Raw genomic sequence first — 14,470 nt, 5'->3', positions numbered from 1 at the left:
GGTACAATTTTTGGAGTCGTCCCAGTAACCGTTCGCTGGTGTAAATGTCTTCAAGCATACATGAGTATTCGTTTGATGGATTTTGTAATAATTTCAATGAACATTTCGTGTGTTTCTCACAATACTGTTTAATGTTCGCTCTAATCAACCCTTCCTCTTGTTTCCCCTCTCGGGACGAAACAATTGCATGAATCATTTAAAGAACGTATATTTTTTTTTACTCTGGTGAAGCACGAAATATTGTAAACCGGCGTTGTGTTGAGTATTGAAATCGTGCTAAAAATTATAAATAAATATTTTTTTTTTTTGCTGGAAGGTGGGTATTGTAATGGGATGATTATTTTTTCCTTTGTTGTCAAACCATTACAGTGATTTTTACTCCGAAACGAAAATCACTGCAGTCGGCGGAAAACACTGGAGAAGAAGGATTGCTTTATTTCAAGACCTGCCATGCGGAAGAAAAACCTGGATCACGCCACTGTGAGTGAAGGAAGACTCCTGTGTATTCATCGCGATTGCTCTCTTGCACTTTACGTTTTGCCACAAATTTTGTAGCCACATATTGACCAAGCTCGTTAGTAATATTTAGTAAATATTTCCTCAAGTGTGCGTAATTATAGTCACTTGTATGATATTTCGCAGCTCGAAAATAAAGTTTAGCAAATAACTGGTGCCAAACTTTGTGACAAAACAACAAATGCAAAAGAGCAGTAGTGATGAATGCACAGTAGTAGTCCTAAAGCCAAAGTAATGACATTAAAAATTGGTTGTCTGTAAAGTTGTTTTACGGACGATAGTTTAACGTGACGTCATAACAAAACATTGATGAAATGATTGCATACTTTATGAATAAAATTGAATCATTTTTATTTTAATAATAAAGGAATAAATACTTGAAATTATACAGTAATCAGATTTTTAAAATGCAAGAATAATTAACATTTATTGCCGAAATAACGGGACACAGCGTAACGGAACAATGTGCGTAACGGGACACTTTTTCGTGCGTGCAGCCGGCGTTCATCGATTTATTAGACGTTGTCACGTCAAAAATTACTTATCCTCGTAATTATAAATGAAAAATGAAATATCTGCGTGCCTCAAACGCACAGATAAATGTGCGCTCGGTGAAAGTGCGTAAGTAGCTAAAGCTGCAGAATACGAGGTTGTATAATTAATATACCCTACTCCCTTTTAAATAACTGCTGGTACCATTGTGCTGTTAAGTAATTACAACTGAATTAATTTTGAGAACGCTATGTTGCAGAACAATCAGAGTTATGTTTTACTGCTAAGGACCGGATTACAGAGTTTTCTTGATATTACAAGCTAAGTTAAGCAATTATTAGATAGTAATAATAATCAGATTACCGTCTCTACATCAACGATCTAGATGGGAAGTGGGTTAACCGAAATTCTAGACTTATACATTTACTGCTCTGAAGAAAAGATAATATCTACTTATTCCTACAAAATTATTTGTACACAGATGAAAGTACACACTATTTTGTGTTTTTTTTCTTCATAATAATTATGCAAGTATAAACTTGTTTGTTTGATCAAATCCATGCGGTCGTAACAACATGCTATCCCTTTTTTGATGTTATACTTCTTTAGGCGCGTTGAAAGTGAAATTTTAGTATAAAACGGAAATATAAACAACTGCACGCGCACCAAGGACGGAAGTGTGACATTATAAAGCCTGTATTGCGCATGCGCCCACAAGCCAAAGTCCTCCAAAGAGCAGACCGCGTGTGGCTGCATCCACCTGTATATAGTCGCTTTCATGAACATCTCGGAAAGTAGCTAGCGTATCGGTGTGCCAAATAAATCTTGGTGGTAGTAAAGCTATCGTGGAATACTTTTTATAAATGTTAATAGTCACAAAAAAGTTAGCACAACTTAAAAATATACTTGTAATTTTGTGATTACGTAAAGAATAATTTAACATTGTTTATCATCTATAAAAGTGACTGATGACGTAGACCTCCGTAGCGCAGTCGACAACACACCGGGCTATAGTGCTGGGACTCTGGGTTCGAATCCTGGGTAAGACATGGATGTAATTTGTGTTGTCTTAATACACTATCAATCTCAACTACAATTTCTATATGACTCGGGGTGACATAAAAAATTTAAAAAAAAAAAGATGCCTCCTTCACTTAGCGCAGCGTTTTTATACTGTAAGTTTTTTAGTTCGAATCCCATCACAGGCAGACAATATCTGAAACTTCTTTATACTACTTACTGATATATTTTTACACTGTAATTTGTGAAAATTTTATTTCTACTTTTTTATTTTAATTACTAATTGTTACGATAACTTTAAATGTGTAGCTCAGTTTGTTGGCTTCATTATTTTACGCTGTTAAAAATTTAATCTCAATTAAGATATAATAAAAATAAATCTTACAAACACAAGTTTGGTTTTGAACTCTTGACCTTCGAAACAAGAGGAATGTCACTGTCTGCAAGATGTTTCGAAAAATCACACCCATCACCTTCCCCACCCCTTTAAAAAGAACTTGCCACCACGTGACCAAATGTTGCTCAATTTGCGTTCAAAATAATTTTACAATTACTGTCTATATGGGTTTTCTAAGTAAGAGGTAAGTCACTATATGAAACTAAAAAAAAATAAATCCTCTTTCCCCACCCATTACGGCAGAATTTGGTTGCTTCTTGACGACAATTTGCACACAAGACATTCAAAATAAGAGATAAAATACTGTTCACATATGATTTAGAAAGATTATGAAAAACACCCCATTCCCTCATTTCCACCCTTAAAGCCGAATTTTGGTACATTTGTGTGAAATTTGGCAAGCTTGACGATAAAATTAAGAGACAATTTACTGGATAAATATAATTTTTTAAGAAAAAAATTATATCCCCAGCCCCCTTTTATCCAATCCCTTAAAGCATGATTGTTAAACAACTTACAACAATTTTGCATAGTTGATGTTCAAAATAAGACTAAATTTATTGTCTATATCTGATTTTGGTCCACCCCCTGGGGGTGGGGGGAGGGGTTTCTCACACCTTCTCCCTGGGTACAGGAGCGGGCGTTTGTGCTGTGCCTCCCACCTTCGTCCCGCGGAAGGCAACGGTAAACCATCGTAGAATCAACCTGCCTTGGCAAGCATAGGGACGTCACGTTGTGGTCGGCTGTGCTCACGATACTCAGTCATGGGCAATAGGACTCATAAATTTGTCATCTGATTTTGAAAAAAAATGGCCACGTGATATTTCGATAAACCATGCCAAAATTTTCCCATTTCTTAAAGCGGAATGTTGGTACTGTTTGATTAAACTTTGCATAATGATGTTCAAAATAAGGGAAAAATTATTCTTTACACCTGATTTCAATAAACTACCCCCTTTCCCATTTTTCACTTTAAACAGAATTAGGGTAAATATTGATGAAATTTTGAAAACTTGACATTCAAAGTAAGAGGAAAGTTATGGTCTATATGTGGTTTGGAAAAAAAATTGGTTAATTGTCTAGATAAGAATTTAAAAAACCACCCCAATTTTCCTTTACCCCCCCCCCCCCCCCCACCTGTAGCAGAATTTCTGTACTACTTGATGAAATTTTGCAAATATGAATTGAAAAATAAGAGGACAAATTACTGGCTATATCAGATTTTTAACAAATCTATCCCCATACTTATTACCCACTCCTTAAAGCATAACAGTGTTACTACTAGATAACATCTCTCATACTTGATTTCCTAAATAAGGAGACAATTATTATTAACGACAGATTGCGAAATAACTACCATTATCCTTTTTTATTACTCCTTAAATTATAATTTTAGTTCTATTTAATGAAATTTTGCACACCTGACGTTCAAAAAAATTGAAATTTTTTGTCTCCATTTGATTTAAAAAAAACCTATCGATTCTAATGTCTACACGAGATTTAAAAAAAAAAAACACACACCCATCCCATTTTCCCTAGCCTTAATTTGATTTCGAAAATCAACCCCCAACCACTTTCCCACCTTTAAAAGCAAGATTTTGTTAATACTTGATAACATTTTACCACAATTGATGTTCAAAATAAGGGGGAAATTATTCTTTAAATCTTATTGCGAAAAAAACTATTTCCATCCTTCTATCCCACACCCTCCAGTCATAGTTTTGCTACATCTTGTTGAAATTTCGTACACTTGACATTAAAAATTAAAGAAAGTTGAATGTCTGCATTTGATTCATATATAACGTTTTCCAAAAATGGAAGTAAGATATTTCTTTGCTTGAAGCCCAGGAAACAAAAATTTTGTTTTGTAAATTTTTGTAACAAAAGTTATGTAACCAAAAATTTTTATTAAACAATTGATTTAGAAATAGTTGAGTATATTACCGGTACGTTGTAGAGGTTATGGAATCTTGGATGGTTTTGATTGAAAAAGTTTCAACGCGGAAAGTGTGTGATGGTTCTCCGCTTATGGAGTAAAAACGTTCTGCCGCGAGACGAGAAGTTGCAAGTGCCCTGGGCAGATAACAAGCACCAGCGGGTTGCCCTGCGGGTTGCTGGCGGGTTGCCTTGCGGGTTGCTGGCGGGTTGCCCGCGGCGATACCCACCTGCCCTGCTGCCCTTGAGCGGGTGAGCCGGGTTCGAACTGCGCCTGCTGACTTCGCTCAGCTTCCGCAACTGCTTCTTGTGCTTCATGCGGCGGTTCTGGAACCACGTCTTCACCTGCGGCACACCACGCACTCCACTCATTTGTTTTGTAAACGGAACAGGAATATCCATGTACATTTTGACACAAAAAAAAACAATCTCTATCACCACAAAATAGTGTTCGCTGTTACACCGGGTTCGGATTCTTACCCGGGAATTAATGCTGTGTGTTTTCCCGGTACCTCCAGTAGTTAAATTTATTTGTAAACCGTTCCCTGAGTAGCTTTTCAGCATTAACTGCGCATATAATAAGCATGATAAAAATAAAACTTTGCCGTGGTTAAACAAAAATCATTCCTTTAATAAAAAAAATTTGGTTGTCTGTAAAGTTGGTTTACGGACGATAGTTTAACGTGACGTCATAACAAAACATTGATGAAATGATTGCATACTTTTATGAATAAAATTGAACCGTTTTTATTGAATTATCACTATTTTGTATGGATACAAAGAAGGTGTGAAATGAAATCTACAATTTAATTGATAAATTTACATTTATTTGCACTCATTAATTCAAATATGTTTATTACTTTAACGAACAGATTATTTTAACTATAACTTTTATACATGTTTGCTATTTTAACTTATTCTAATCTGTGTTATTCTGTTAAGGATAGGACGATGATAGGAAAAGTAGGAAACGAATGGGAGTGTTTCAAGTTTAATGTACCTCGAAAAAGTCAAATCGATGGTTGTTCCAATCGAGTGGAAGAGAGATAGATGCGGCGCAAGCGTACAATGAGCGTAACGGGACACAGCTTATGTGATTTGTCCACGGTTTTTTTGAAGGCTGTGAACCAATAAAAATCTCTCAGTTGAAGAAACGACTCACTATGGCAGCCTTGCTAAGATGTCTCATAAGTGATCAGCAGTAGTATAGGTTAGCCGGAACTGGGACAGGCGCCAGGCGGAGGATTGAAGATTGTTTACATTGTGACGTCACGGCGGCCATCTTGGAGGAGTGTAACGGGACACATCGTAACGGGACAAGTTTGACCTGGAATTTGATCCTCAAAAATCGCCAAAAATGACCAAAATTGGGCAAAAATTGCCCAAAATTCCTCAAAAATCGTCCAAATTTCAATTTTTTTTGAAAAAAATTTCCGCCAAAAAATCTCAAATAATTCCACAATTCAAAAATTCGGATTTCGAAAATCCTCAAAAGTCGTTTTGCCCTAGAAAGAACCCAAATTCCTAAAAGAGGCTTAAGAATCCTTGTCTACAGCCTCCGATAAGCCTCTGACGTCATCTAGGATTATGACCGCCATCTTGGATGGTTGTGACCTTGACCTTTGACCTTGACCTTGACCCCGGCGACCATTTTGGATCAGCCATCTGGGATCCGCCATCTTGGATGACGTCATTGTGTTCTCGAAAATTCCGGCATTGTGTTTTCCGCCATATTGGACGATGACGTCACCGTTGTATTTACGTTACGGCCGCCATCTTTAACTTTTTTATTTATTATCCGAATTTAATGAATTTTTTTTTTAAATTATAAAAAAATTTAAATAATAAAATTTTAATAAAAAAATTAAAAAATCATACATTAACGACACGGAGCTCGGAGTCCTCGGTTCGAACCCGTCGAGTACAAAAAAAATTAAAAATGGCGACCGATCCTTCCCCCTAGGTGGGTGCTAGCAGACTGACTCCCACCACTTTTTTTCAAAGCATATATAACATCATTTAGTATGACGTCATGACCGCCATCTTGTCTGCGATGCTGAAAGCCATCATCATTGTATCGTCGACTAGAGTGCACCGACGCCATGTTAGTTTAATTCTTACCCGCTAGAGTGCAGTAATCATTTATTATTGCTGTGACACCCGCCATCTTGTCATTTGGCCGCCATCTTGAAAATCCGTGATTATTTAGCTAGAAATTCGGGAAAAGTTCCAAAATTCATTAAATAAATCACTCATTAATTTACATATTGATTCGATCCGCTCCTGTCCTCGGTTCGATACCCGACCGATGCAATAATGTTTAATTTATGTAAAAAAAAAATTAATTCCAATAAACCATGTTCAACATTCGTAAAGAGACTTTAAATCATCTACTACCATCATCCTATCAGACAACAAGACCACCATATTGGAAATTCGTAATTGTAATGCTAGAGATTCGGGAAAAAGTTAAAAATTCATTAAATAAATTTGTAATCTATATACTGATTGATTAGATCGACTTAGGTCCTTGGTTCGATCCCTGGCCGATACAAAACAACTTTAATATTTTAAAAAAGTATCACTAAAGTGTAAGGTTAGAGAAAATAAAAAACACCACAAGTTCTTTTAAAAAAAATTTTATTACATAAATTCTACACTACTACAAGTACAAAAAAATACACAGACAAATTACTAAAGTTTTGTGGATATCTCGATTCAAACAGTCTTCTTGTTGTATGGTACTACAATTATGTATTACATAATCCCGTAATTTCAAGTTTTTGATCTTCTCACAGTACGTGCAGTCGGGTGATGGAACACCGCTGGATGCTCCTTCCTTCATCAATGCTACTGGAACTGTTGACAACCATTGTAACACTGCTGACATGTTAACTTCTGAAGCCTTTGAGGTCTGCTCTGCGGAAGATGTTGCACGCGTCGAAATCTCCTGCTGTGCTGAGAGAGCAGGTGTAGCTGTAGATGTCGTTGTCATCGTGCTCTGCACTGATGATGGTAGACCTTCGATCCAGGTTGGTATATATATATAGTGGTAATGATGTCATCGAGTTCTCAAGAATAGCTAGATACCGGTCTATTATGTTATACAAGTCTAACTATCCGATCCGTTCATTACCGCAGCCAGAGACGGACTAAAGTCCATATCACCAGGGTCTCACTTATATAGACTCATCAGTCGGTACAACACATGAGTCAAAACAAGATCCATGTTCATTATACTCACACTTAACTTTCTCGGAGCATTTTTTATAATGAAGATGTAAGCTATCAAGACGTGAAATTAGTTTATTGCACTTATTGCACTGAAATTGTATTCTTTGAACATTATAAGAACAACCGCTTCTTTCATGTCTGCGAGCATTTGAGGTGATAGTAAATGATACACCACAGTATTTGCACTGATGCGAAGTACGCTCTTCATTAATTGAAGTATTCAATGCTGATGAAACTTCAGCTAATGGTGGAACAGCACATATCGAAGTCTCCTCCAGTGTTGTCAGAGGCGTTGCCAACGGGATCTGCTCCAACATCGTCGGCGCCGACGTCATGGTTCCCGTAGTCGATGGTACATCCTCCATCGAGTACGACGTTAAAGTCGGCAAAGATGCCATCGAAGTCTCAAGAACAAGCAATTACACGTCTTATGCACCAGAAGAAACAAACTAGGTGATCCGTACACCGTCGACGTCAGTAACAAAACTGAGCGTCCTGCTGTCTAGGACTCGCTTATATACATGCACCGTATGGAATAATACGCTAGTCAAACCAAGAACATTTTACTAAAATACTAGAGTCAAAACAACATTAAAAAAATAGAAGCACCATCAAAAAAAAAAAAGGAAGCACACTTGGAAGCACCTTCAAAAAAGGAAAAAAAAATTGGAAGCACCATCAAAAAAAGGAAGCACACTTGGAAGCACCTTCAAAAAAAAGAAAAAAAATTGGAAGCACCGACTACGAAAAGGCAGCACATTTGGAAGCACCGACTACTTAAAGGCAGCACATTTGGCAGCACCGACAACGAAAAGGCAGCACATTTGGCAGCACCGACAACGAAAAGGCAGCACATTTGGAAGCACCGACAACGCAAAGGCAGCACATTTGGAAGCACCGACTACGAAAAGGCAGCACATTTGGAAGCACCGCCTACGAAAAGGCAGCACATTTGGAAGCACCGACAACGAAAAGGCAGCACATTTGGAAGCACCGACAACGAAAAGGCAGCACATTTGGAAGCACCGACTACGAAAAGGCAGCACATTTGGAAGCACCGACAACGAAAAGGCAGCACATTTGGCAGCACCGACAACGAAAAGGCAGCACATTTGGCAGCACCGACAACGAAAAGGCAGCACATTTGGAAGCACCGACAACGCAAAGGCAGCACATTTGGAAGCACCGACTACGAAAAGGCAGCACATTTGGAAGCACCGCCTACGAAAAGGCAGCACATTTGGAAGCACCGACAACGAAAAGGCAGCACATTTGGAAGCACCAACAACGAAAAGGCAGCACATTTGGAAGCACCGACTACGAAAAGGCAGCACATTTGGAAGCACCGACAACGAAAAGGCAGCACATTTGGAAGCACCATCATCGAAAAGGCAGCACATTTGGAAGCACCGACTACGAAAAGGCAGCACATTTGGAAGCACCGACTACGAAAAGACAGCACATTTGGAAGCACCGACAACGAAAAGGCAGCACATTTGGAAGCACCGACAACGAAAAGGCAGCACATTTGGAAGCACCATCATCGAAAAGGCAGCACATTTGGAAGCTCCATCATCAAAAAAAAAAAAAGGCAACAAGGAAGCACAAGTTACGAGATCTAAGTCTTAGAAATCAGAATACAAGAAATAAAAACATTAAATTCTTATAATTTAAATTGTTTATTTTATTGCTTTACATTATACAAATGCAAGTAAAACAAGCCATTATTGTATGTAGCCAGCATTCCTCAGTTCCTTGAGTATGAAGGATATTTCTTTGATGCACGAATAGTTTCCTGCACAAAGCGAACCATGTAGAAGTCTTAACCGGTCAACCAATATGTTTGGATCTTTCCATGATGTGTAATCAATCTCTTCTACCACCATCTTCCTTGCACCTTTATAAATATTATGATCTCTGGTGTCTTCCGTTTTACCACCAACCTCAGGGTAACTTTCATGTTTGAGACGGTGATCATCACAAGCTTGATCAGATTTATTTAATATATCACGTCGTTTCCACCGTTTCGGTCTCAGGACACCGCCACATTCTTCGATCTTGGCAGCTTTAGGTGCTTCATCATAGTCTATGTCTTTGTCAACAGCCTCAGAGTCACTGTAACAATCACCGTAGAAGGAATCGTCTTCACCCAATTTTCCGTAATATTTCGATGTTGATGATGTTGAAGCGTCTTCATCGTCTTCATGCTTCCTTTTTAGGAGTCAATCATTTTTACATGGTAGGAAAGATCTACTTGAATTCGGCTGGAATATATTCTCACTTTTCACGTTAAGGATTCTTCCATTGTCTTCATTCTTCCGTAAATCATCAACCTCCTTCAATTTAAGTTCTTTGTCGAGATCGGAAGAGCCAAGAAAATTATTGTGGTAATGCAGATCACTCTTCCTTAGGATGGTAGATTCATCGTTGTCCTCTAGCTTGTACGCAGGCTTGGCGCTACAAGTTCTTCCATGTCTTTTTAGGCTCTCTCTCCGCGTAAACGACTTGCTACATCGAACACAACTTATCATATTGCGCAGTGGATTTTTAACACAGTCATTCTTCTCGTGTTGTCTTTTATTCTTTCTCAAGATAAAATCTTTACTGCAAAAGTTACACCTATGTTCTTTCGATACAGCGTCAGATCCCAAATCAGAATTCATATTAGTTACTGAGACTAATACCAGATACCAATTGAGTGTTTTAAATTAGATTCAATACTTAAATAGAAATTTTTTCATATTTCATCAGCGAGAATTAATATATATTTCCTGCAAAAGTACTTTATGCATGTAGTTCTGCTTTTCAACAACAGATGTCGCCACATGTTGCTTGCAGGTAAATAATATTTAGTTATTTTATGCGGGATGCGGGATGCTCACTAACGATCGCAAAAGAAGGATGGCTTCGCTAGACTCCAAGGAAAAGGAAGTTCGTCTTGCATGTTGGTGCTCCACAGATGTCTCATGGCATAATATTAATTTGACTGAGTAATGATATGTGTTAATTCCACCTTATAAAAATATTGCAAGTTTTGATTTAGTAGCAGAAATTATCGAATTAAATGTAACTCCAAATAAAATGACATGTCTCATTAGACAAAAAAAAATCCATGCAGAGAGCGGTTTCTCAGAATAGTCAGAAACACTTGAAGAAACCACAGGAATGATTGCAAGAACACGAGAAAACCATCAAAATATTGACAAGAATATTCAGGAGCACACGGAGAAAACCACCATAATATTGACAAGAATAATCGGAAGCACACGGAGAAAACCGCCACAAGTTTTCTTTGTTATCATAAAATTACAGAAAAAAATCAAAAATAAAAAAACACAACAAATTCAAAAACTGATTATGCTAGCTTGTGAACTTCTCATTGTTGAGCAAAGATAGAGTTCTAGTCCAAGCCAGAATCAGTTTTTGAATTTGTTGTGTTTTTTTATTTTTGATTTTTTTCTGTAATTTTATGATAACAAAGAAAACTTGTGGCGGTTTTCTCCGTGTGCTTCCGATTATTCTTGTCAATATTATGGTGGTTTTCTCCGTGTGCTCCTGAATATTCTTGTCAATATTTTGATGGTTTTCTCGTGTTCTTGCAATCATTCCTGTGGTTTCTTCAAGTGTTTCTGACTATTCTGAGAAACCGCTCTCTGCATGGATTTTTTTTTGTCTAATGAGACATGTCATTTTATTTGGAGTTACATTTAATTCGATAATTTCTGCTACTAAATCAAAACTTGCAATATTTTTATAAGGTGGAATTAACACATATCATTACTCAGTCAAATTAATATTATGCCATGAGACATCTGTGGAGCACCAACATGCAAGACGAACTTCCTTTTCCTTGGAGTCTAGCGAAGCCATCCTTCTTTTGCGATCGTTAGTGAGCATCCCGCATCCCGCATAAAATAACTAAATATTATTTACCTGCAAGCAACATGTGGCGACATCTGTTGTTGAAAAGCAGAACTACATGCATAAAGTACTTTTGCAGGAAATATATATTAATTCTCGCTGATGAAATATGAAAAAATTTCTATTTAAGTATTGAATCTAATTTAAAACACTCAATTGGTATCTGGTATTAGTCTCAGTAACTAATATGAATTCTGATTTGGGATCTGACGCTGTATCGAAAGAACATAGGTGTAACTTTTGCAGTAAAGATTTTATCTTGAGAAAGAATAAAAGACAACACGAGAAGAATGACTGTGTTAAAAATCCACTGCGCAATATGATAAGTTGTGTTCGATGTAGCAAGTCGTTTACGCGGAGAGAGAGCCTAAAAAGACATGGAAGAACTTGTAGCGCCAAGCCTGCGTACAAGCTAGAGGACAACGATGAATCTACCATCCTAAGGAAGAGTGATCTGCATTACCACAATAATTTTCTTGGCTCTTCCGATCTCGACAAAGAACTTAAATTGAAGGAGGTTGATGATTTACGGAAGAATGAAGACAATGGAAGAATCCTTAACGTGAAAAGTGAGAATATATTCCAGCCGAATTCAAGTAGATCTTTCCTACCATGTAAAAATGATTGACTCCTAAAAAGGAAGCATGAAGACGATGAAGACGCTTCAACATCATCAACATCGAAATATTACGGAAAATTGGGTGAAGACGATTCCTTCTACGGTGATTGTTACAGTGACTCTGAGGCTGTTGACAAAGACATAGACTATGATGAAGCACCTAAAGCTGCCAAGATCGAAGAATGTGGCGGTGTCCTGAGACCGAAACGGTGGAAACGACGTGATATATTAAATAAATCTGATCAAGCTTGTGATGATCACCGTCTCAAACATGAAAGTTACCCTGAGGTTGGTGGTAAAACGGAAGACACCAGAGATCATAATATTTATAAAGGTGCAAGGAAGATGGTGGTAGAAGAGATTGATTACACATCATGGAAAGATCCAAACATATTGGTTGACCGGTTAAGACTTCTACATGGTTCGCTTTGTGCAGGAAACTATTCGTGCATCAAAGAAATATCCTTCATACTCAAGGAACTGAGGAATGCTGGCTACATACAATAATGGCTTGTTTTACTTGCATTTGAATAATGTAAAGCAATAAAATAAACAATTTAAATTATAATAATTTAATGTTTTTATTTCTTGTATTCTGATTTCTAAGACTTAGATCTCGTAACTTGTGCTTCCTTGTTGCCTTTTTTTTTTTTTTTTTTGATGATGGAGCTTCCAAATGTGCTGCCTTTTCGATGATGGTGCTTCCAAATGTGCTGCCTTTTCGTTGTCGGTGCTTCCAAATGTGCTGCCTTTTCGTTGTCGGTGCTTCCAAATGTGCTGTCTTTTCGTAGTCGGTGCTTCCAAATGTGCTGCCTTTTCGTAGTCGGTGCTTCCAAATGTGCTGCCTTTTCGATGATGGTGCTTCCAAATGTGCTGCCTTTTCGTTGTCGGTGCTTCCAAATGTGCTGCCTTTTCGTTGTCGGTGCTTCCAAATGTGCTGCCTTTTCGTAGTCGGTGCTTCCAAATGTGCTGCCTTTTCGTTGTCGGTGCTTCCAAATGTGCTGCCTTTTCGTTGTCGGTGCTTCCAAATGTGCTGCCTTTTCGTAGGCGGTGCTTCCAAATGTGCTGCCTTTTCGTAGTCGGTGCTTCCAAATGTGCTGCCTTTGCGTTGTCGGTCCTTCCAAATGTGCTGCCTTTTCGTTGTCGGTGCTGCCAAATGTGCTGCCTTTTCGTTGTCGGTGCTGCCAAATGTGCTGCCTTTTCGTTGTCGGTGCTTCCAAATGTGCTGCCTTTTCGTAGTCGGTGCTTCCAAATGTGCTGCCTTTTCGTTGTCGGTGCTTCCAAATGTGCTGCCTTTTCGTTGTCGGTGCTTCCAAATGTGCTGCCTTTTCGTAGGCGGTGCTTCCAAATGTGCTGCCTTTTCGTAGTCGGTGCTTCCAAATGTGCTGCCTTTGCGTTGTCGGTGCTTCCAAATGTGCTGCCTTTTCGTTGTCGGTGCTGCCAAATGTGCTGCCTTTTCGTTGTCGGTGCTGCCAAATGTGCTGCCTTTTCGTTGTCGGTGCTGCCAAATGTGCTGCCTTTTCGTAGTCGGTGCTTCCAATTTTTTTTCTTTTTTTTGAAGGTGCTTCCAAGTGTGCTTCCTTTTTTTGATGGTGCTTCCAATTTTTTTTTTCCTTTTTTGAAGGTGCTTCCAAGTGTGCTTCCTTTTTTTTTTGATGGTGCTTCTATTTTTTTAATGTTGTTTTGACTCTAGTATTTTAGTAAAATGTTCTTGGTTTGACTAGCGTATTATTCCATACGGTGCATGTATATAAGCGAGTCCTAGACAGCAGGACGCTCAGTTTTGTTACTGACGTCGACGGTGTACGGATCACCTAGTTTGTTTCTTCTGGTGCATAAGACGTGTAATTGCTTGTTCTTGAGACTTCGATGGCATCTTTGCCGACTTTAACGTCGTACTCGATGGAGGATGTACCATCGACTACGGGAACCATGACGTCGACGCCGACGATGTTGGAGCAGATCCCGTTGGCAACGCCTCTGACAACACTGGAGGAGACTTCGATATGTGCTGTTCCACCATTAGCTGAAGTTTCATCAGCATTGAATACTTCAATTAATGAAGAGCGTACTTCGCATCAGTGCAAATACTGTGGTGTATCATTTACTATCACCTCAAATGCTCGCAGACATGAAAGAAGCGGTTGTTCTTATAATGTTCAAAGAATACAATTTCAGTGCAATAAGTGCAATAAACTAATTTCACGTCTTGATAGCTTACATCTTCATTATAAAAAATGCTCCGAGAAAGTTAAGTGTGAGTATAATGAACATGGATCTTGTTTTGACTCATGTGTTGTACCGACTGATGAGTCTATATAAGTGAGACCCTGGTG

General features: G+C 38.3%; 1 protein-coding gene across 1 annotated transcript in view; it reads right to left on the bottom strand.

The window, feature by feature from the left end:
• The window catches only part of LOC134529921 (brain-specific homeobox protein homolog), a 98,591-nt gene that overhangs the window by 24,948 nt on the left and 59,173 nt on the right, over positions 1–14,470 (bottom strand). Inside the window, exon 4 of the mRNA XM_063364476.1 lies at positions 4,591–4,705. Coding sequence (XP_063220546.1) covers positions 4,591–4,705 — 115 coding nt within the window. The remainder of the gene's footprint in view (positions 1–4,590; positions 4,706–14,470) is intronic.

This window comes from Bacillus rossius, chromosome 2, assembly GCF_032445375.1.
Source record: "Bacillus rossius redtenbacheri isolate Brsri chromosome 2, Brsri_v3, whole genome shotgun sequence".
NCBI classification, from domain to species: domain Eukaryota; kingdom Metazoa; phylum Arthropoda; class Insecta; order Phasmatodea; family Bacillidae; genus Bacillus; species Bacillus rossius.
This window is presented reverse-complemented; position numbering and strand designations above follow the sequence as displayed.